Source organism: Tamandua tetradactyla, chromosome 4 (genome assembly GCF_023851605.1).
Source record: "Tamandua tetradactyla isolate mTamTet1 chromosome 4, mTamTet1.pri, whole genome shotgun sequence".
Lineage (NCBI taxonomy): Eukaryota > Metazoa > Chordata > Mammalia > Pilosa > Myrmecophagidae > Tamandua > Tamandua tetradactyla.
The window spans coordinates 111815363-111836376 of NC_135330.1; the positions used below are offsets into that span (position 1 = coordinate 111815363).

The 21014-nt window shown below is 40.3% G+C and overlaps 1 protein-coding gene and 1 long non-coding RNA gene across 5 annotated transcripts in view; one reads left to right on the top strand and one right to left on the bottom strand.

The window, feature by feature from the left end:
* LRCH1 (leucine rich repeats and calponin homology domain containing 1) overlaps nucleotides 1-21014 on the bottom strand; it is a 209023-nt gene that overhangs the window by 76387 nt on the left and 111622 nt on the right. For all 4 annotated transcript variants that reach the window (XM_077158254.1, XM_077158256.1, XM_077158253.1 and 1 more), the window contains exon 3: nucleotides 8227-8353. In XM_077158254.1, the coding sequence (XP_077014369.1) occupies nucleotides 8227-8353 (127 nt within the window). The remainder of the gene's footprint in view (nucleotides 1-8226; nucleotides 8354-21014) is intronic.
* On the top strand, nucleotides 15299-17960 carry LOC143681321 (uncharacterized). The gene is made up of 3 exons (XR_013174529.1): nucleotides 15299-15357; nucleotides 15757-15887; nucleotides 17608-17960. It is a non-coding gene; the product is annotated as an uncharacterized LOC143681321 (long non-coding RNA).

Consider the following 21014-nt stretch of genomic DNA (forward strand, 5'->3'; position numbering starts at 1 on the left):
AGATCATGAAAATCACAGACTTACAGTGTGAGACTGACAATTTTCCAGGAATCACTTTAAAAAAATGTTTCTTTAGAAAAGGAAGGGAAGAAATAAAAAGATAGCAGACATATTTAGGGAGAATATTCATGGCATGAAATCTCCTAAGATAATATTCAACCCTACCCATTTTTTAGTGTGTTTTTAGTGTTTTCCCCACGCTTTCTGCTAAGAGCCATCCCACTTGTTAGCCGTGAAATTAAGGTATACAGTTTCCCAGAAGTGTTCAATATGAACTTCTAACAATGTCTTTCTCAAAGAAAATTAAACACCTCCCCCCAGCCAATATATTTAAATATTCATTTACCCACAGAAAAAACAGTTACCCCATTTACTATTTTTATTTTTCAAAGAATTTCACAAAATGGTAAGAACAATTTTTTTACTTCTGACTTAGGGGACAGGACATCTGTAGACAATTAGAAACACAAAGTCCAATTGTCTACTCAGATTTTGAAGGATAAATGGTGAAGGTCAAATTATTTTAATAGTGCTCTGTTGTCAGTAACTTCCTGCCCTGACATAATAATGGGGAAAATGCCGAGACAGATGTCACACATAAATGAGGCCAAGACTTTCCACTTTTGTAGAAAAGTCCACTACTCTCCTTTTTCCCTGTGGCTGCACGCAGCCTACCTTAAAGAAATTGTGCATTTCAATCCCTAAATAAAGTCCCATGGGTAATTTTGTCTTAATTAGCTGGGGAAAGAGGAAGAGGAAAGAGAGGTTAATAATCTAAAAATGTTTGGGGAATATTTCAGTTTTGAAAATGTAAAAGTAGTCATTCTAGAACGGCCTTATTCTCTAGAATGTGTCTGTCCAAATTGAGCCTAAGATAAAGTATGGCTCTCTTTGGAGTTCATTTAAAGGTGATAAGATTTAGGAAAATAAATTTACAAAGTAAATTACACTAATGTCTCATATTTCAGCCAGGAGTGAGAAGTGACCAGATTATGGATTCCAAATTGTGTTTAGCCGCTTCTAAATGCTCAAATGAATCCCTTGTGAATTCTCCAATGTACAGTTAAGTAGCCCTTAACTGTATATTGGAGAATATTCCAAGACTCAGTGAAATCAAATTACTATACACTTAAGTGTTGCAGTTTTACAAATATACATGTAGCGCACAAAGAATCATCATAAGCGTCTGTCACAAACATTGAATGATCTTATCCTTTTTGGCACAGAAGTGAATCTAATTATGATAATAATATAAATACTCACGCTTAAGTGTTTTTTTTTAATGGTCCAGCCAGTTTAATTCTGTCATTTAGAGAAAAAACAAAATAGCAATTCTAATTATGACCTAAACTATATTTTCCACTATTTTCATCATCCCTTTAAGCAACCCAAAGAAAATTTTAGAAGTTTAGATTCTCACTTCATCACAGCCTTCCTTGACAAAAAAAGGAAGTCTCTAAAAGTGTTAAAAGCATGTTGGTGATTGGTAATTTCTTATTACTAAGTGCTACTGACTCATTTACATTCAGAATGCAAAAAAAAAAAGCACAATGACACAAAATATCCAAGGAGGTTCAGGGATTATTAAGCTAAGTAATGCTTCCCTCCAGCAAATAATATTTTTAAAAAGACGAGAATGTTACTTAAGGGGTGATCTCTAATGAAGACCAAAATAAATATTAAGGTGATCCCGGTTAGCGAAGTGTCCTAGAGAGTTCAGGTAATGCTGCAGAATTGCCACACGGTACGGTTATTAACTAACTCTGCTCTGATGTGGACTTTTCAAAAACTTGGCGTGGTGGTACTATTTTTTTAAGTCAGATTTTTGTAACATATCTAGTGCTTAATTTAACTGAAGGAAATGCAAAATTTCTCACAGGAAATACAAACTATTAACTTCGGCATCCGATTATGAGGCAATGCCCTTTTTGCCCCCCTAAGCGTCATTCTGTATGAACCACTGTGTGGTTTTAGGGAAATACCTTACCCTCTCCAGGTCTATGTAAAAAAGAAGAGGCAAGAATGAAATCATTCTAATTGCCTTTACTGTCATGAAAATCCACTTGCCACTTCAGCAATGATAAAGAGATTGTGCCTGAAAAATACTTAACTGACTTAGGACGGTCATCCATTTTGATTTCTTAGCAATACATACCCTCAATGCCCATGAAGAAGTTAAAAAATATAGAGAAGGGCAGGTCACGGTGGCTCAGCAGGCAGAGTTCTTGCCTGCCGTGCCAGAGACCTGGGTTCAATTCCCTGAGCCTGCTCAAGCAAAAAAAAAAAAAAAAATAGAGCAATATGTTCATTTAAACTTGAAACATTTTCAAGCAGCCTCTCAACACTTATGGAGCGTCCCTTACTGATATGAAACTCTACTTCAACGCCGACCCCCACCTCACACACACACTCAAACACCTTCCACCCTTAACCAGCAACCAACGGAAGGGGCCTCGAAGAAGCCACGGTTTCCCAACTGTGCCACCCAAAGCGGAGAGGTCAGAAAGAAATGATTCTCAAAACCCCTTTAATTATGAATTTCACGACTGTGTGTGTTGGAGGGAGGACAGGATTAGGGAAAAACACAACAAAACAACAAGACCCCGGCACATAAACCTGCACACACAACCAGTGAGAGGATGCCTACATCTTGGGCAAGCATGCCCTAAAAGGTGCTCAGTATTACTGCATGCTAACTTAGTGCATTTGATTTCACACCTGTTGATTATATCGTGGCATCCATACAGCATTTCGTAGCAATTCTATGACATACTGCATTCTGCAGGCATGATTTGACTGCGAAAGAGCCATGTTTCTTCACATTAATATGGTTTTAATGAGTAAATGAGGTTTAGTAAAACCCAGGTGCAGTCTGCTGACCCTCCTGCCTGGTTTCACACTGAGAAAATGTTCAGGACAGCTGAGGCCCATTGGTACCAAACCTTTTTTATAACAGTTTCCAATTTGCTTTCAGCCATTCACATCCTTCTGAAACTTTAATGGGAAAAAACACTCAAAATGAACTAAAGGCACACGAAAGAAAGAAACCATGGACCCTCTCCAGGAAGCAATTTTCAATCTACCTGAGAAGACAGTTTTAAGAATATGAGCTCTGAAGTCAGACCAACCAGGTTTTAATCCCACTCTACCACCTGAATACCCTGGCTTTGGAGAAGGAATTCTATAACTCAGATTTGTCATGTAAAATGTAGATAGGATACTTACCTTACTGGGTTATTTGAAAGATTATATAGACAGGTGCTCAAACACAGATACATAAAAACACAAAGCCACAGATAAATACAGCTACATCTCTAAGAGGTACCTCAAAGAGGTAAGGACGTCAGGACCTTCTAAAACTTACCCACCAGAAATGACCTAGGAGGGGCCAGCTGCACAGAGCTGAGATTCCATGAATTCTGCACCTGGAACAATGTGGAAATACATCCTGGAATCTCATGAGAATTCAAAATAAGGACTGTTCAAAACTGCTTCTTCAGTGGCTTCTTCACGGGATAAGAAAGAACCTCTTTTAAATATACCCTGCCTGATATCCAATGGCTGTACACGCAAATGGCTGAATGGAACATTTTATGTTTTAAGGATCCTGGATAATTGTGACATATGAAAAATGTAAGGTATTACTTTTCAACTCCAATTCATCTCAAAATTTAGAAAGGACAGCTGCTTTCCTGTGCACAGCTACAGTGCTTTTTTTTTTTCTTTCTTAAGTTAAAGCGAGCATTGACTCTGGACTGCGCAGTTACACACAGCAAAGAACTGACCACTCAGTTTCAGACAATCTGGTCCAATGTGAAAATTAAATAATTACGTCTTCCAAAATTGTTAACAAAAAATGCTCAAAGCCTGACAAGCTGAGAGATGTTATCAGCACTTAGGCAGCTTAAGGTACTTTGAATACTTGAGAGGTACCCAAATTCTTGACCAAGTTGGTTACTATGTTACTACTGCAAAACAGAAGCATCCCACCCCGATTTGAGAATAACTTCATGCTCTCCAGAGACCATTCCCCCAACTGACACAGCTAAAATAATCTGACATGGTTACCTAGGGTAACCCTACTATTTTAAGAAAAAAAAAATATGAAGGATAAACAAGAATGCACAGAAAATAGTCTTTTTATAGCCTGTGACCCTAAGCCAGGCCATTCACCCCTTACAGTTAAATAATGGCAATCTGTTAAAGTTTCACCAACTTCAGAAATAAAATGTTTTTTACAAAAACCCCATTTGCTTTTTGCTGGAGACAAAGGGTAGGGAGAATGCAGGCTACAGAGCTGCCTTGTTTAGGAGGTTGGCCACTCACCCCTGGGGCCCCTGAGCACATGAAGTGTGACTAGTCCAAACTGTCATGTGCTGTAAGCGTAATACATGCTGGGTTTCACAGACTTAGACCTTCCCCCTCACCAAAAAAAAAAAAAAAAAAAAAATTGGGGTAATAGTGGGTAAAATAAAATATATTATTGAAATTAATGTATGTCATTTCCTTCTTTTTCCTTTTTTAAATGTGGCTACTGGTATATTTAAAATTATATTTGATGCTTGCATTATGTTTCTATTGGCCAGTCTTGGATTACCGTGTTTCAGCTTCAGTTTACAACTTAGCTACTCCAGAGAGACCTTCCTTGCGTCATTCACTGTCTCTCTGAATTGAGTTTCTTCATTTGTAAGATGTGAAGAGGTGAACTAGAAGCCTTTCAAAAAGTACCAGCGTCTTGAATGTTCTAGGACACAAGGAAGCAACATTTATTGTTGGTGGAGAAAAGATACAAGGACTGGGGCAACCTAAGACGCGAGGCAGCCTTCACTAGAGCTGGGTCCAGGACAGGGTGCCTAAGGAAAGCTCAGGGCGTCCCCTGGGACCACCCAGGAATACACACCTCCTGGAGCTGGAGACAGTGCTGTTTCACTTCTGACGCCTGCAGGCCGTGCAGCTGACAAAAGGTATTTGGGGAGAGCCTGGTCTGATGCAGGGCTGGCTCCAGGCTTCCCCACATGTGCCACCTAATTACGGAGGAACTGCCACACAGTGCAAGCCGCACAGCTGACGGACAGCACGTGCGGGCTTAAGCCCAGGGTTCAGCTGGACAGAAATACAGATTGGCTGCCAGAAGGTTCCAGAAGACTGACCTTGCCAGTGTGCCTCAAATCCATTGGAACCCGAGAGGTGAGGGAAAAAAAACACTTGTTATTTGTACTGTTTGCAAGATCAAATGTTAGCAGCTCCAGATTACATGGTTTATCAGACTCCTGAGAGAAGCGTATAACTATTGTTTTCATCCAAAGCATTACTGTATGTACTTTTGCTTTCTGGAACTGGTTAAATTGGCACCTTCTGTGTTAACTTGGCCTGCAAGATAGAGTCCTCCCTGGCACAGCATTTGGGGGCCCTTGAATCTGCCCCAGGCCATCTTTCCAGGCTCACTTCCCACTATGTGACAACAACATTCAGCAAACATTTATTAGGTGCCTGTCATTTGCCAAGTACCTGGGATACACCAGTAAGAAACAATTCCTGTCCTTTAGCAACTGTCGAGGTGTGTATGTGGGGGTGGAGGTGGGGGTAGGGAGTGGAGAGTTTGTGTGGCAAAAGCCAAGGAAAAACATAACTATGAGTCCATGCCAGTTCAGAGCTAAGTATAGAGTGCTGGCTTTAGGAACACGTAACTCAGACTTAGAAGGTCATGGAAAGTTTTTTGGAGGAAGTAATGTCTAACTAGGCTAAGAACTGGTCAAGAAAAGAGAAGGAAGAAATGGTGCATGTAAAAGGGCAATGAACAAGGTGCATTCACCTTAGAGGGTGAAGAGAGTACTGGAAATAGATGAACCTGCAAAGATGAGTCCAGTGTCCTCTCCTGTCCTATTCATCTATAGATGAACAGATGAGGCAAGCAGGCGCCGGACCACAGGAGGCCCTGCAGGCCCCATGAAGGAGTTGGTCACCACCTAAGGTGGTGGCGGTGGTGGTAAGGATGGAGCATCCAGCTCCATTCCACTTGATGTCCATCTTCCCTTTGTACACGCTACCCGTTCTCCCTCAACTGTCTGCTCTCTCTCTGCCTTCTCCTTTCCAAGTAGAAAATCCAGCACAGACTTAGTAAGGGACCCCTCAAATGTCTCTCCCCCTGCAAACTTACCCAAACCCAAGCCTAATCAATCATTCCCTATTCTGTACACTGACTTCTTGGAATAGAGATTTTGGGGGGTATCTGCTAAGTTAAGATGCATCTTCTTTCGGAAGTGCTGTCCTCGGTGGCAGGCCAGCATCCGTGTTTGGGAACGTGACCAGGTGCCCTCGCTGTGGTTGACTGAGACGGGAGAGGACGCTGGAGTCCGTCTTGCCTCTCACTTAGAAGCCAGGGCTGAGAGCTGATAGGGGGCCATTGCTATACACTTTAGCTTGGAGGACATTTAAACCTGGGCTGGGCAACCTCTGCCACTGCACAGAGAAGCAGAGAAAACGGAGCCATAGAACAAACCGCTGCCCTGGATCTTGACAGCTTTTCTATGTTTTTTCTAGGCACTCATGGTACCTGACTAAATTTCCTGATATTAAGTGTGGTGACAGACCCCTGTGCCCTTACATCCAATCTCCACTTTTGGTGTACTCTAGTCTTAATGGGTTTCAGTTATTGCTCTCATACATATTCTGAAAAAGACACTTTTTATAGCTCAACTTCCTTATTACAGCAATGACCCATTTCTATTCTTAAGACAAAGTTGATGAATCTGACGTGCATGTTGAAACCCCCTAGCCAGTTCCCCTAGCCAGTTCCCACTACATGACTATCCCATCACAGCACTCTCTATGTGGGCCTTGAAGACAATTTCCCTACAGTGTTCCAGGCAGACCCTAAGAAAGTGGCTGGAGTAGCACCCAAGGAAAACCTCTGCCACAGTGTTCTAGATCGGAATCTAGTTGAAGGCAGGCACTGTGTCCTTTCCATCACCGTCATCACAACGCTGAGTTCTGAGCCTGACACAAAGTCAGCACTGAATAAATGCTGGCTTGGTGAAGACACTGTGACTACGGTGCTTTAGCATAACTATTGCTCCTTGGCCTCTTCAGAAACATCTTAGCTCTGTGGGAGCCTAGAAAGGATTTTCTTTTCCAGTTGAGAAAAAATGCAAGTGATTAAGTTAATAGTGGAAGACCTGAAAGAGAAGGCTGAATCTCAGACTCAGGCACACACTTCCCACCCCTCTCTGCCCACCTATCACTGGATCTTCTTTTTTATCCCCAGGGCTCTGGTCATACTTTAAATTAACATCAACTTGGAACAATGCTTTCTAAAGCCCTTACTGAATCAGAGCCCTCTCTTCTTGCTGACTTCACTACACACTTTCATGACATGTGGCCTACTACCCTATTTTTAGCTTATTTTGCCAGTTTATCCATAATTTATCATAAATATCTATACTACTGTGCTGGTGTGGGACTGTTGTGTACCCCAGAAAAGCCATATTCTTTTTCTTAACCCAGTCTTGTGGAGGCAGACCCATTGTTTAGGTTGGGACCTTTTGATTAGGTTGCTTCCATGGAGATGTGACCCACCCAATTACGGGTGAGATCTTTTGATTAAGTGGTTTCCATGGAGATGCGTCTCATTCAAGGTAGGTCTTAATCCGCTTACTGGAGTCCTTTAAGAAAGAACCATTTTTGGAAAAAACTCAGAGCTGACATAGACAGAGACATGTGGAGACGAAAAACAAAATGCCCCTGGGGAAGCTGTTTGAAACCAGAAGCCAAAGGACCAGCAGACACCAGCCACATGCCTTCCCAGCTGACAGAGGTGTTCCAGACACCGCTGGTCTTTCTTGAGTCAAGGTATCTTTACTGGGTATCTTAGCGTGGACATTTTTCTGTCCTTACAACTGTCAACTTGCAATATAATAAATCCTCCTTCTAAAAGCCAACCCCATTTCTGGTATATTGAATTCCAGTAGCTTTTGCAAACTACAATCCCCACTTTTAAAAGACGATCTCATTACAGCAGGATAACCTGCAGACTATTTCAGGAACTGCCTCTGCCCTAGAGAAGTCAATGCTACAACCCTCCCTGCTTAATATCTTGATGGAGCACGACCCTCCAACAACTAATGCTCCTCTTTGTCCAACTGCAGCACAGCATCTTTCTCTTTCAATGTGGCAAGGGTATGAGAGGTAAACACACAAAAAATAACATCTTGAGAATCAGGAACATACCAATTCCATTAACTGTTTGAGCTGACCTATCTCTTCAGGCAGCGATCCAAGTTTGTTGTTACTTGCAATTAAGACTTTGAGAGGCAGACCACACAGGTAGGCAGGCAGGGCCGACAGCTGATTTCGACTGCAAAGACAATACAACAGAAACACATGTAAAAATACAGGCCACTGCACATGGTAGGAATGGGAGTTTAACAAGAAAGGGGGAAAGGAGTGATCTGAGACAACGGTTTACAAATGTCAAAGTCCATGAGTTTTCCGTGTATATAATAAAGCCAGTCGCAAGTGTATAAAAAAGCAAAATATATTTTTAAAAAGAAAGGCACCTAGGGCTCGAATTGAGATGCAATGAAAAAGTTTCATGAACTAGGTTTGCCTTCCTGGCACATATATTCCTGGGTCAGATAAATCCTGAAACCAGAGAGACCAGTCTCTGCAGGATTATCAACTATTTACTTCCCCCTTCCTTTTAATGTGGACATCTCTTCTCAAAATGAAAAAATCAGAACAGGTATTGCCCAAACATCCCTAAAGACTGGGAGAAGGATTAAAGGAGAAGGAGGAGGTACAACAGAGAGAATGAGATTTAACAAACAAGTATGGTAGCTGCATCACTGTACTGATATTCCTTCTAGCCTCCAGTGTTTTGGAGCAGCTAGAGGGAAAAATGTGAGATGATGGAATGCTAGTCTATGTCAAACACCCTGGGATCTGTTTTGTAACTACTTGCTAAAGTGTGCTTTGAAAATTATTGTTTTTTCTTTCTTTGCTTTGTATATACATTATATTTTACAATTTAAAACGCTTTTTTAAAAAAAAAAAAAAAAAGGCACAGGAATATAAATAGGTGCAGTCGTTGTGGGAAAGTGTTTGGTAGTTCCTTGATTAGTAGAGGTTTCCTTGGATCAAGGTTACAGGAATGAGAAGCCTCAGGGCTCCATCCCCTCTCGGAAACTTTAAACAACCTGCAAGAACTGTCAGAAAGACCTTTCTAAAAGTTCCAGAAGACACTTACAGGACTTAGCAGGCTCTCCTGGACCCTGGTTGGCCCCGCCCCCACTGCATGGGGCTGGCCCGCAATCCCACTGCAGATCTCTGGTCCCAGCTCCGGGTGGAGCAGAAAAACCCCTCATGCAGTACTGAGAGTGTGCATGTGTGACCCAACGTGACTGGTGGTGGCCTGAGGGACTGCCATCCCAGACCTGCCCTGCCTGTAGAAGGCAGCTCACGGAGAGCTCTCCTACACAATGCCTGAGACAGCAGTCAGGTCAAGGCTGCCTGGGGCAAGAGACTGCGACACACAGTTCTGTGTCCCAACCATGGGGAAACTGTTTCCTCGGGAAGAGGGGAACTCCTATAGCCTCACAAAAAAGCAGGGAGACCCCTCACTTTGGTCTGAAGCTGTTCTAATTCGTTGTACAGATAAGCCCTAAAGGTAAGCACACTCACAGGTCAGTCTGCAAAAACTGGGAAAGTTGTTTCATTTTTTTTCATTCTCCTCTCCTGCCCTCCTACTCCTCCTCTTTCTGCTTATTTATTTATTTGGTAGCTCCTGGCATTCAAGGAAAGCTCCATCATAACACTAGCTTAGCTGGATTCCAGAGGGATGTATTCTGTATCCTGTAAAACTATCTTTCAAAAATGAAGGAGGAATTCAGACATTCCCAGATAAACAAAAACTGAGGGAGTACACCAGACCAGCCCTACAAGAAATGCTACAGGGAGTTTCTGTGGGTTGAAAAGAAAGGACACTATACAACTGACTGCAGCCACATGAAGAAATAAAGATCTCCAGTAAAGATAATGATACAGGTAAATAGAAATACCCATACTATAGTATTTTTATTTGTAATTCTACTTTTTATTCCCTATAGGATCTAAAAGGCAAATGCATAAAACATAATGATTACATAAAGGTTTTGGATTCATAATACATGAATATGTAATGTGTGACAAGAACTATAAAAGGATGGTGAGATGGAGGAGTTTAGGAACACAGTTTGTGTATGCTATTGAAGTTGTTAAGTTGGTATCAAAGCAAATAAGGCAGAGATTTAAGATTCTAAATTTAAACCTTACAGTAGTTACAACGAAAATATGAGAGACTTATAAGGACAGAGAGTAGAGTACAGGGTACCAGGGCTGGGGGTTAACAGCAAAGGGAGTTAAGACAAAATAAGTGTAGGTTTCTGTTTGGGGCGAGAGAAAGTTTTAATAGCGGATGATGGTGAGGATACCACAACACTGTGAATAGAACTAATCCCATTGAATGGTATGTTTGGGAAGAGATGGGATGATTTATGTTGTACATGTTTCCACATTTCAAAAAAATGAGAGAGGAACTAAAGAGATAATTGCAATTAAATGCAATACATGATGCTGGAGGGGGTCTAAGAATGGAGGAGAAAAGACTCAAAAGACATTATTGGGACATAAAAAGAGTTAATATAAAGGCACAATGTAAAATTTCTTGAACTTGATAACTACACTTAAAGTGATTACGTAAGTGAATATTCTTGTTTGTAGAAAATGTACATGGAAGTCTTACGTGTTCAAGGAGTATGGTGTATGCAACTTGCTCCCAAATGTTCACAAAAACAGAGACAGAGAGATGGAGAGATTGATGACAGACAGAATGATAAAGCAAAAGTAGCAAGATGTCAAAATTGGTGGAGGGTAACTGGGGGAGGTGGGAGCATGTTGGAATCTTCTGTATGAGGTTTGTATTCTTTTTGCAACTGGACAGAAAATTTGAAAACATTTCAAAAAAGGAATTTTTTTTTTTCAGAAAAAGCAAACATACAACAACCTAGAGATTCAGCAATCCGACTTCTGGGTATATACCCAAAAGAACTAAAAGCAAGAACTCAAACAGATACTTACACACCAGTGTTCAGGGCGGCATTATTTACAATGGCCAAAAGGTGGAAGCAACCCAAGTGTCCAGCAATGGACAAACAAAATGTGGTGCGCATACACAGGCAAATATTAGCCTTAAAAAGGAATGAAGTTCTGATTCACGCAACAACATGCATGAACCTCAAAGATATCATATTGAATGGAATAAGCCCAACCCAAAAAGGCAAATAGTATATGATCCCACTTGAAAATATCTAGAACAAGCAAATTCAGAGATAGAAAGTAGACAGATGAGCGGTTACCTGGGGTTAAGGAGAAGGGGAATGGGGATTTCTTGCTTGATAGATACAGAGTTTCTGTTTGGCGTGATGAAAGCATTTTGGCAATGGATAATGGTGATGGTAGCACATTGCACATATCATTTATGCCACTGAATTGTACACTTAAAAATGATTAACACAACAAGTTTTATGTTTTATATATGTTACCAAAATTTAAAAAAAAATTTAAAAACCAAAAACATAGACAACCCTTAGGGAAACACTTTCCCAACTGAAGGGATCCTTTGTCCCATCAATCCCCCACTGCCACCTGGAACTTGGCCCCTGGCCAGCAGGAGGCAGATAATGGCACACCCTGCTCCACCAATAGCAACAGGAAGCCAGTGCCAACTGCTCCTTTCCTGACAACGTGTGCAGGCGACTCGTTGAGGACCAACGCCAGCAACACTGATCTGCTGCAACTCGCAAAACTGCCAGGCCAGTTTCCAACGCCATGGTCTCCATCTCCCATGTTAAAACAAAAGCTGTTACGGTGAAAACCTGTCTCCATATCTGCAGAAGAACTAACGAAAAGGCGGCAGCAACTTGGCTTTTCAGCAAAATGAAACTGGAGGCCAGAAGGGGTTTAGTTTCACAGAGTAGCTGGAGAAGCCAAAGCCTCACCCCTCTTCCCAACCTTGGCTCCACCCAGAAAAATCCGAACCTTCTATCACCAATGTTTAGTTTACTATGAGCTGGGCAAGTATTGGATATATGAAATCTGTACATCACCCTTATTTTTATGTCAGTCATTGATTTCAACCTCCTCCTCCACTTCCCTGCTATCAAGTAAGGAGACAAATGGGTTTTGGTTTCCCTGTCTTTCCTTCCCAGCCATTCTGCTGATGAGCCAACAAGCAGTAAAATATCTAAAAATCTGGACGTCATGTAATTGTAACAATTTAAAGCTTCTTCTGTTTATGTGCACACGTGCATAAAGCTTCATAGGCAATTGTGCAAAAGGGTATTTATGGGGTTGCATATATCTGTCCATGTGAGGGGAAGGTATTCACAGATAGGCAGTAAAACAAAACAAAAAAAAAATGATTAGTGGTCATTTTTAGGTGTAGATACAAGCAATTTTTATTTTCTTTATTATACTTTTTTGCATTGTTAAATTCTGTTATTATATTTTGCTGCATTTTCCAAATTTGGATAAGTGTACTTAAATTTATAATCAGGAAAGAATGTCATAATGAAAGAATAAACACAGATTGTTTCTATTTGTGAAACTACATTGAGAGGTACACTTATAATAAATGCACTTTCTGTATATATATTTCAATTAAAAATGTTGCTTCTACCTGATACACACCAGAGTAATTTGGGCAGAGAATAAAAAAGTATTTGCAAAGTTGCCTTGGGGAATTGGGGAGAAAGGAATAAATATGCAACTTCACCATCTGGGGAATTACTAATATTCTTGCAAGCAATTTAATAGGCTGAGTCCTCAATCTTGGGGTTTGACCCTCTGAAGTTTATTACTGCAAAGGAAATGCAAAACCTACTGATAATTATGCCTAAGAGCCATCCCCAGAGAACCTCTTTTGTTGCTCAGATGTGGCCTTTCTCTCTAAACCAACTTGTCAGGTGAACTCACTGCCCGCCCCCTACGTGGGACATGACTCCTAGGAGTATAAATTTCCCTGGCAACATGGGACCTGACTCCCCAGGATTAGCCAGGATCAGGTATCATGGGACTGAGAAAGCCTTCTTTTTATATATATATATATATAATTTATCTTGTATTATCAAACCAAAACAACATACAAACATGAACATTCTTAACATACAAACATTCAGTGTGAGAAAGCCTTCTTGACCAAAAGGGGGAAGAGAGAAATGAGACCAAATAAAGTTTTAGTGGCTGAGAGACTTCAAACAGAGCTGACTGGTTATCCTGGATGCTATTCTTACACATTATATAGATATCCCTTTTTAGTTTATGGTGTACTGTAGCAGCTGGAGAGAAGTACCTGAAACTATTGAACTGTGATCCAGTAGCCTTGATTCTTGAAGAAGACTATATAACTATATATAGCTTTTACAATGTAACTGTGTGATTGTGAAAACCTTGTGTCTGACACTTCTTTTATCCAGGGTATGAACAGGTCCATAGATGAGTAAAAGAATAAAATAAGAATAAAAATAATAATAATAAGGGAAGAGAAAGAGTAAAAATTGGGTAGATTGAAATACTATGGGTCAATGAGAGGGAGGGGTAATGAGTATGGGATAGTTTTTTTTTTCGTATGCTGTATGGCAGGGTCACATTTCACTCTTTTTCCATGTGAGTATCCCATTATCACAACACCATTTGTTGAAATTTTTTTTTTGCTTGTTTGGTTTCTGTTTGTTTGTTTGTTTGTTTTGGGGGGGGAGTGTATGGGCTGGGAATCAAACCCAGGTCTCCTGCATGGCAGGTGGAAATTCTACCACTGAACCACCCTCACACTCACCCCTTTTTATTTCTTGTTCTGGAGTGATGCAAATGTTCTAAAAATGATTGTGGTGAAGAGTACGATGTGATGATATTGTGAGCCACTGATTGCATAATATGGTTGGGCTGTACATGTCTAGATATTTCTCAATAAAAGTTTTTTTTTTTTTTTTAAATTTTTGCTCCCCATCAAAAATAAGTCAAGAAAGAGAATCTCTACCTGATGGGCTCAGAAAGGACAGGTGCCGTGCTACGGAAGGAGCCTTTCTAATCTGGACTGTCTCCTATCAATGCTGACATTTTCCCTGCAGCAGGCACCCAACACACCCAGTTAACTGGGCTTCAGCAAGAGATGGCACAGACAGCGACCTCTTCTTCGCATGGCCCATATGTACGGAGGGCATCATTTCCAAAAGGAGCAGAAGGAAAAGGGCTTTCTCTAAGAGTCTAGCAGAGGGAGGGAGGGGTTAGCACATCGGCCTAAATGGACTTCTTGTACTGGAGGGTGAGCTGACCCTTTGCATGGCCCTGGCTAGGATGACAGGAGAGACTACGGACAGCAGCCAACACTGGCTCTCTCTCCTGGTCTCTGGAGCAGAGCAAGGGGGAGCTAAGGCTACCAGCCTTTCTTTCACCCTCTCATATCTCTCTTGGCTCTTTCTCTACCTCCCACTATCCTCTCTCACCCACGGGGGCCCCGTGGGGCTGTTTAGTCTGGACGAGGGGGCCTCTGATGTGCCACAGAAAGGATGTTCTCCCATTTCTAATAAAAGATCCTCTGGACATGACCTTTAGAAAACTGAGTAAACTCACTTTATTCATGAGTCAATGATTTGAAATGAAATGTGTGGGCATAAAATATTCATCAATATGTACTTTCAAAAAGTGGGGCTCAGTAAATAAAAATGTTAATGAGGCAATTCTCTTATTTTTGGGGTCAGATGTAAACTTACTTTTGGGGAGACAACAATGGAAACAAAAATTAGTATTTTCAGAAATGTCTACGCCAAGTTCCTCAGAGGTAAGACGGACAGTTAAGACATCTTTCCCGCGATTCTTTGCTTGAAAACTCGGACTGAAACTATTTCCGGGGCACTAATGTCACACAGTCTCTAACCACACCATTTTAAGCAAAGCAAAAAAGGCTCTGCTTGTCCTGCAGCTGAGTATCTGAGAGTGCACGGGATTATCCCCCCTGGAATTCCTCCAGGGCGTGCATTGATTGAAAATGATATAAAATCCAAGCATGTGAAAGCATGCAGAGTCTCTGGTAGGGGAGGAATGCTCTCCTCACTAAAGGCTGCTGACGGAAGAGCCTGTCTCCTATTTATGCACCAATCCTTTATTTGCTGTGTAGCTAATCACCTGCAGATTTACAAATCCATGATGCCAAGAATTTAATCATAACAGCGCATGCCTTAAACCTGGGGCACATTTTTTCCACTTCATCCATCAGTTCCGGCCGCCTCTACTTCATCTATTTTATCACAGGATGTTCCTGTATTACTGGTAATTTCCCCAATAGAAAAAGGAAATACACACACACAAACCCATTAACTCTCCAGCAAATATTTATAAAGCAGAGGAGAAACTGCCTCTCCTTTAATCCTCTACCCACTAAAGACCACAGCAGCAGGCTTAGCTTTTTGAAACCGCTCATCTGGCAGCAATTTTTCTCCAACAAATAAGTGCCTCAGGCCGCCGAACCCCATTCTACCCCTCTGCCCCACAGCCCTGGTCTCCTGTCGGCCTCTGTGCTATAAACAGGCCCTTTGTTGAAAGAATGTTTGAAAATAAGGCCTTACAATATCGGATATAGCAACAGCCAGCATTTCTCTTTAAATGTAGTCAGTTGGCCATATCTGAAAGCAAAATTTAAACTTATTTTATTTTTACTCATTACAAAAGGGGAAAAACGCTGCTTATTCAGGAGTGGAAATTACAGATTCAGCCCTGGTGAGCTGAAACTTCTTGCCATACCATGGCTGAGTGTACCGGACAGAGGATGGGAGGTGGAAGGACAGAGGAGAAGGAAGCAGGTCAGTGTTTATCATTAAGATTTCAAATTCCATCTTTTTCAGCTGAATGACTTACCAGATTTTTCCCTTGCAGGATAAATTTCAAGTACCTGTAACCCTCACTTAACATGATTCCTAAATTAGAGAATTAGCAAACCAAACAGTTTCTGTGTGTTCTTTGGTCTAACTTTGATACATTTTGACAATAGCACTTATTAATGTCCATATTTTGAGATCTAAGGTTAGCACTGGACATTATTTTTGGTGATTATAAAGACAGCATATTCCTACATGTGATGACATGTGATAAGGGTATCGTCTTTCTTTTTTGTCCTACTGGAATTTCTTTTTTTAATGTATGGATTCGTTTAATAAAGGACAAAGAGCTCACTTAACAGAAAATAATCTACAGAAATATTTCTACAACAGATTCACCTACTCAACCAACAGCTTGCTGTGATTCACTGACTGTGAACAGAAAACCTGGCAAGTCATTTAATCTCTCTGGTTTTGCCATCCAGAAAACATAGATAATAATAACTTCCCTAATACAACACAGGAGATAATGTATACAAAAGTGCTTAGCCCAACACCAATCATACACAGGATTAAACCATGCCCAGCCACTAATGGCAAAGCAGTAGAGAGGTGACCAAAAGAGTCAAAAACAAAAAATCATGTGACTAAAATTCATGCATGCTAAGCTTAAACTTATTTATTTATTTTTAATTTCCTAGTTGTGAAATTCAGCTACTTCAAAACTATGGTTGCATTCACTGAAACTATACACCAATTTAAAAAATAACGACAATGGCCCAGGGGCATGCCAAACTAGGAGAAATTGTCCAAAACAAACTCAGTCACTATTTCCAATCTAGATAACCAAGGCTAAAAGATAAAATCACACGAATGACCTTTCCTCTCCCATTTTCTCCAAGGCCAGTATTCTGTAATTCACTTTCTCTGGAAAAACACAAATACTCAAGGATCACACCCTCTCTATTTATGACTTGGCTTTCAAATGCAACAGAAATAATGCTGCCAATGCATGAAGCATCCCCATTAATGAAACGGAGAAGTTAGCATTTAAGGGGTGATAATGATTACTGGATCATTATACAGATATTTCTTTTTATTTTCCTGTATATTAGACAGAGGAAAAATCTGTGAACTGTAATCCAGTTGCCTTGATCTCTGATAAGGATTGTATAACCTCTATCTTGAGCCCTCGTGATTGTAAAAACCTTGTGGCTGACCTTCACTTGTACCCATTTATCTAGTTTTTCAACTTTAGAGTCCCTGTGATCACTACAGACAGCTTCTAATGTTTATTAATGAAGGGTCAGCCCAGAACTAACCCCCCCCCAGGTCTAAGGTTACCTTGATAACCAAAACTGGGTCTAACCAAAATAGGCCCACCTGACATGCACAGTAGCTTAGATTTTGTGACCTAGAGCTCATTATAATACCAAAAATCACCCCCATCATCAAATGAAGGCCACCATTTCCCTATATAGTTCTGTGACTAAGCACGTAATCAACCTGCATGCTCCATAATTAGATCACCTTAGTTACATCATCTGGAGCCACTGTGCTCATTATCATGAAAACCGGCTCATCTTTTGATAATATAAATCTGAATTGCTGCAGTCTGGGGAGACAGATTTTGGAGAGGCGACACGCCATCTGATCTCCTGCTTTGCGCCTAGCAATAAACTCTTTCTTCTCTTTGAAACCCTAGGGTCTCAAGAATTGAGCGCATCTGGCAAGAACCCAATGGCCTCTGTCCGGTAACATTAAGATCAACCACGGCACAGGCGGGCATCCGGAGGGCCACCAAGAAAGTGGGATGGGTTTCATACTGCGAAAACCCCAGGCTCGCCCTGCAAGATCTCAGCTGGGGAAGGAAACTAGCATACAGTTATTGTTATTGTTGGTCTGAATATTATTGTCTGTGCTTGGCACTTGACCTATGGTAAACAGCAGTTATTTTACTTTAGCCAAGTAAATTTCCTTTTTCGCAGAATGCCTGACCTAATTTTGTGCTTACGTTATTGTATGCATACCCCATTTGCCTCTCATTCAAGGCACAGCAATTTTTTCTTCTGTTTTGCATATGGCACCTGACTGTTAATTGTCCTCAGACACACATGGCTATTAACAATATCCATGGGGAATCATTTCCTTTTTCCTGCTAGTTCCATTCTGAAAAAGCCACCTAGGCAAAAACTTCTCACCCTTGTTTCCCCTAATGATTGAGTACTTCCTCTTTGTCACCAACCCTCATTATATGCCTAAAACAATTCACCACAAAAGCCTTGCTTTGAGTTGCCTGGTGATTTTTTGGTCAATTTCTAAAATCAAATAGAGACTATTTTGATGCTCAATTGTACAACTGAAAATATTATTTCATATGATTTTTAAGACAAAAATTCATCTGAGATTATGTACGTGCAGAAAATCCAAGAGCCCAAGTATAACACTGAAAGTAATTATATGACCCGTAACTGAAGTGTAATAATCATTTGAAAATTTAAAATCTTTCAAAACTAGAAACACAGAATCATCGTTTCCGTTGAATCCTGAGCCCGTTGTTTTTTTAACTCTGTATCAATCGGTTTCACACCCTACCCACATCATAGCTACGTTTTCAGAAGATAAAGAACCGACTTTAGAGAAGAGAACTGTAAGAAAAGCAAGAAGCAAAACTGTCTAAAGTCATTCAAACTTCAGGCAAATTGCTGCAACAGCAAATTCACTGTGCATTTTTTCTGGGCATGCCTGCACCATATTTGGGCTACTGCAAGAGAACTGGTTTCCCACAGTGACAGCCCATCAATCTCTTTCTGAGTATAAATAAACCATTGCTTAAAATATATATATATATATATTTTATATCTCTAAAGGCCAATGTCTGCAGTTACAATTCAAAGTACAGTTATTGATAACTTGCTGTTTTGCTATTCTAAGAGCTCTTCAATTATAAAACGACAAAGCCAATAAATAACGTGTTCAGCAAACTATTACTTTAAATTTCCTTTGCAATATTTATCACGCCCTTTCTTCTAAAAAGGAGATGAATGTTCAAAATTAAGGAAGTTTTGGATGGCCAACCACAACTAAATATCCAATACCAACAAGAATATTAATTTGCTAAACATCTTCAGAGGATACAATGTAGGTTTGAGGTATTAAGTATTAAAAATATAGAGGCCTGAGCATTATATCCCGAAAAACAACACTTGTGGAAAACACTGCCACAGAATTACCCACTCCAAAATGGCCAGAAAAGATACACTGATTATTACTTAATACTTTTCTGGGTTTTTTTTTGCAATTGCCCTGTAAGTTTGAAGTTACTGCAAAATAAAAAATTCATTAAAAAGGTGGGGGGGGTGTGGTGAGGGGAAGACACTGAGTCAGACTTTAATGAGCACAAGCTGATTGAATCAATTCTATTTTTTTACCCAGGGAAACCGAATTAATTAAAAATACTTATAATGAAAATTAAGATGCCTGGATATTGTTGTTTATCATTTGAATAAGTGTACCTCTCCATCTATTTCTAGGAGTATTTGAACATATAGTAAAGACTGACATGCGTGAACGTGGGTCTACGTATGTTCTATTTGTCCCACCTATCCTTTAACGAAGTGAGCCTTCAGAGCTTCTCTCAAGTAACCTGACAGCCACTAATAACTCAGTTCTATCTAACTGCTTCGATATTTTTATGCATCAGTAACATATCCTCTTTATGACTAATATGATAAAATCCACTTACTTTATTCAAATATGAGCGCTTTTGCCACTATTTTTTAATCCATATTGCAGTTAGTATGACAGCAAGTCATGCTGCAAAACTTGATTCAGCAACTTAATGAACATTAACTGCAAACCTATTACATTTAAGGCACTGTGCCAGGCACTGAGACAAATATTATTTTATGTGTAGTCACAGCAATCTTGCAGCATAAGTAGTAAGCCCCCTTACCTTTCAGATGCAAAAACTGACATTGCTCAGAGGATTTAAATAAACTTGCTCCACGTCCGTAAGTCTCTCTGCACTAGAGTTGGAAACCAGATGGCTCCGGCTTCAGATCGAAGACACACTGGTCTGAGTACACAGGTGGTTCAGTGGTAGAATGCCTGCCTGCCACGCAGGAGACCTAGGTTCAATTCCTGGCGTAGGCACACACGCAAAGAAAGCTGGAGTGGTCTTTCCTCTAACCACTCAATCTCTTCTCATGTACTTGGGAAGTTAAGTCAAGAAAACAGTACGAGGAGAGCTCAGAATTCTGAGCAGGAGGCAGCAAATGCTGGACTGGTGCTTCACTTTATCTCTAAAATGCCTTTATGACTTTTTTTGTATGAAATGAATATACTCGTATTTAGCCTTCCTTTCATGACTTTTGATATTATATATCTTTTATCCATCTCTTTATTTTCAACCTTTCAAAGTAAGTTTTAAGTCTGTCCGCAATAGAATGTGGCTAAATTTTTCTTAAGGTAATTTAGCTAAGGTGTCTAATCATTTCTCTCATAATAGTTGAGTTTAAGCCATGAACATTTGTTGTGATTGTTTATATATATATATATATGGATTTATATATATGGACTTATCTTTCCCTTATTTTATATTTTGTTTACCAAAATTCTTTGCTTTTCTATTTGCATTGGCAGGCACAGCAAATTAACCTGGGTCTATGGCATGGCAGGCAAGAATGCTGCCTGCTGAACCACCGTGGCCATCCCTGTCTTTGCTTTTTAATTCTGCCTTTTCCTGCCTTCTATTACACTGTTAATGAAATTTTTTCTTTCTCCTTTTTGGAAATTTGCTGTATATTTCTATAATTTTATTGGTACCCACGAACTGTTAACATGAATATCTGACTTATAAAATCTAACGTTCTGGGCAGGCAATGGTGGCTCAGTGGCAGAATTCCCGCCTGCCATACTGGAGACCCGGGTTCAATTCCCAGAGCCTGCCTGTGTCCTGCCCCACAAAAATCTAATGTTTAAAGGTAAAATATATCTCTATCATTTTACCCCAAATGACAGAAAGCTTTAATTGCAAACATCCCTCCCTAAACTTATATATTATTCTTAGTCTTTATGTATTTTAGTTCCACAATGCCTTTCGTTGTTTTG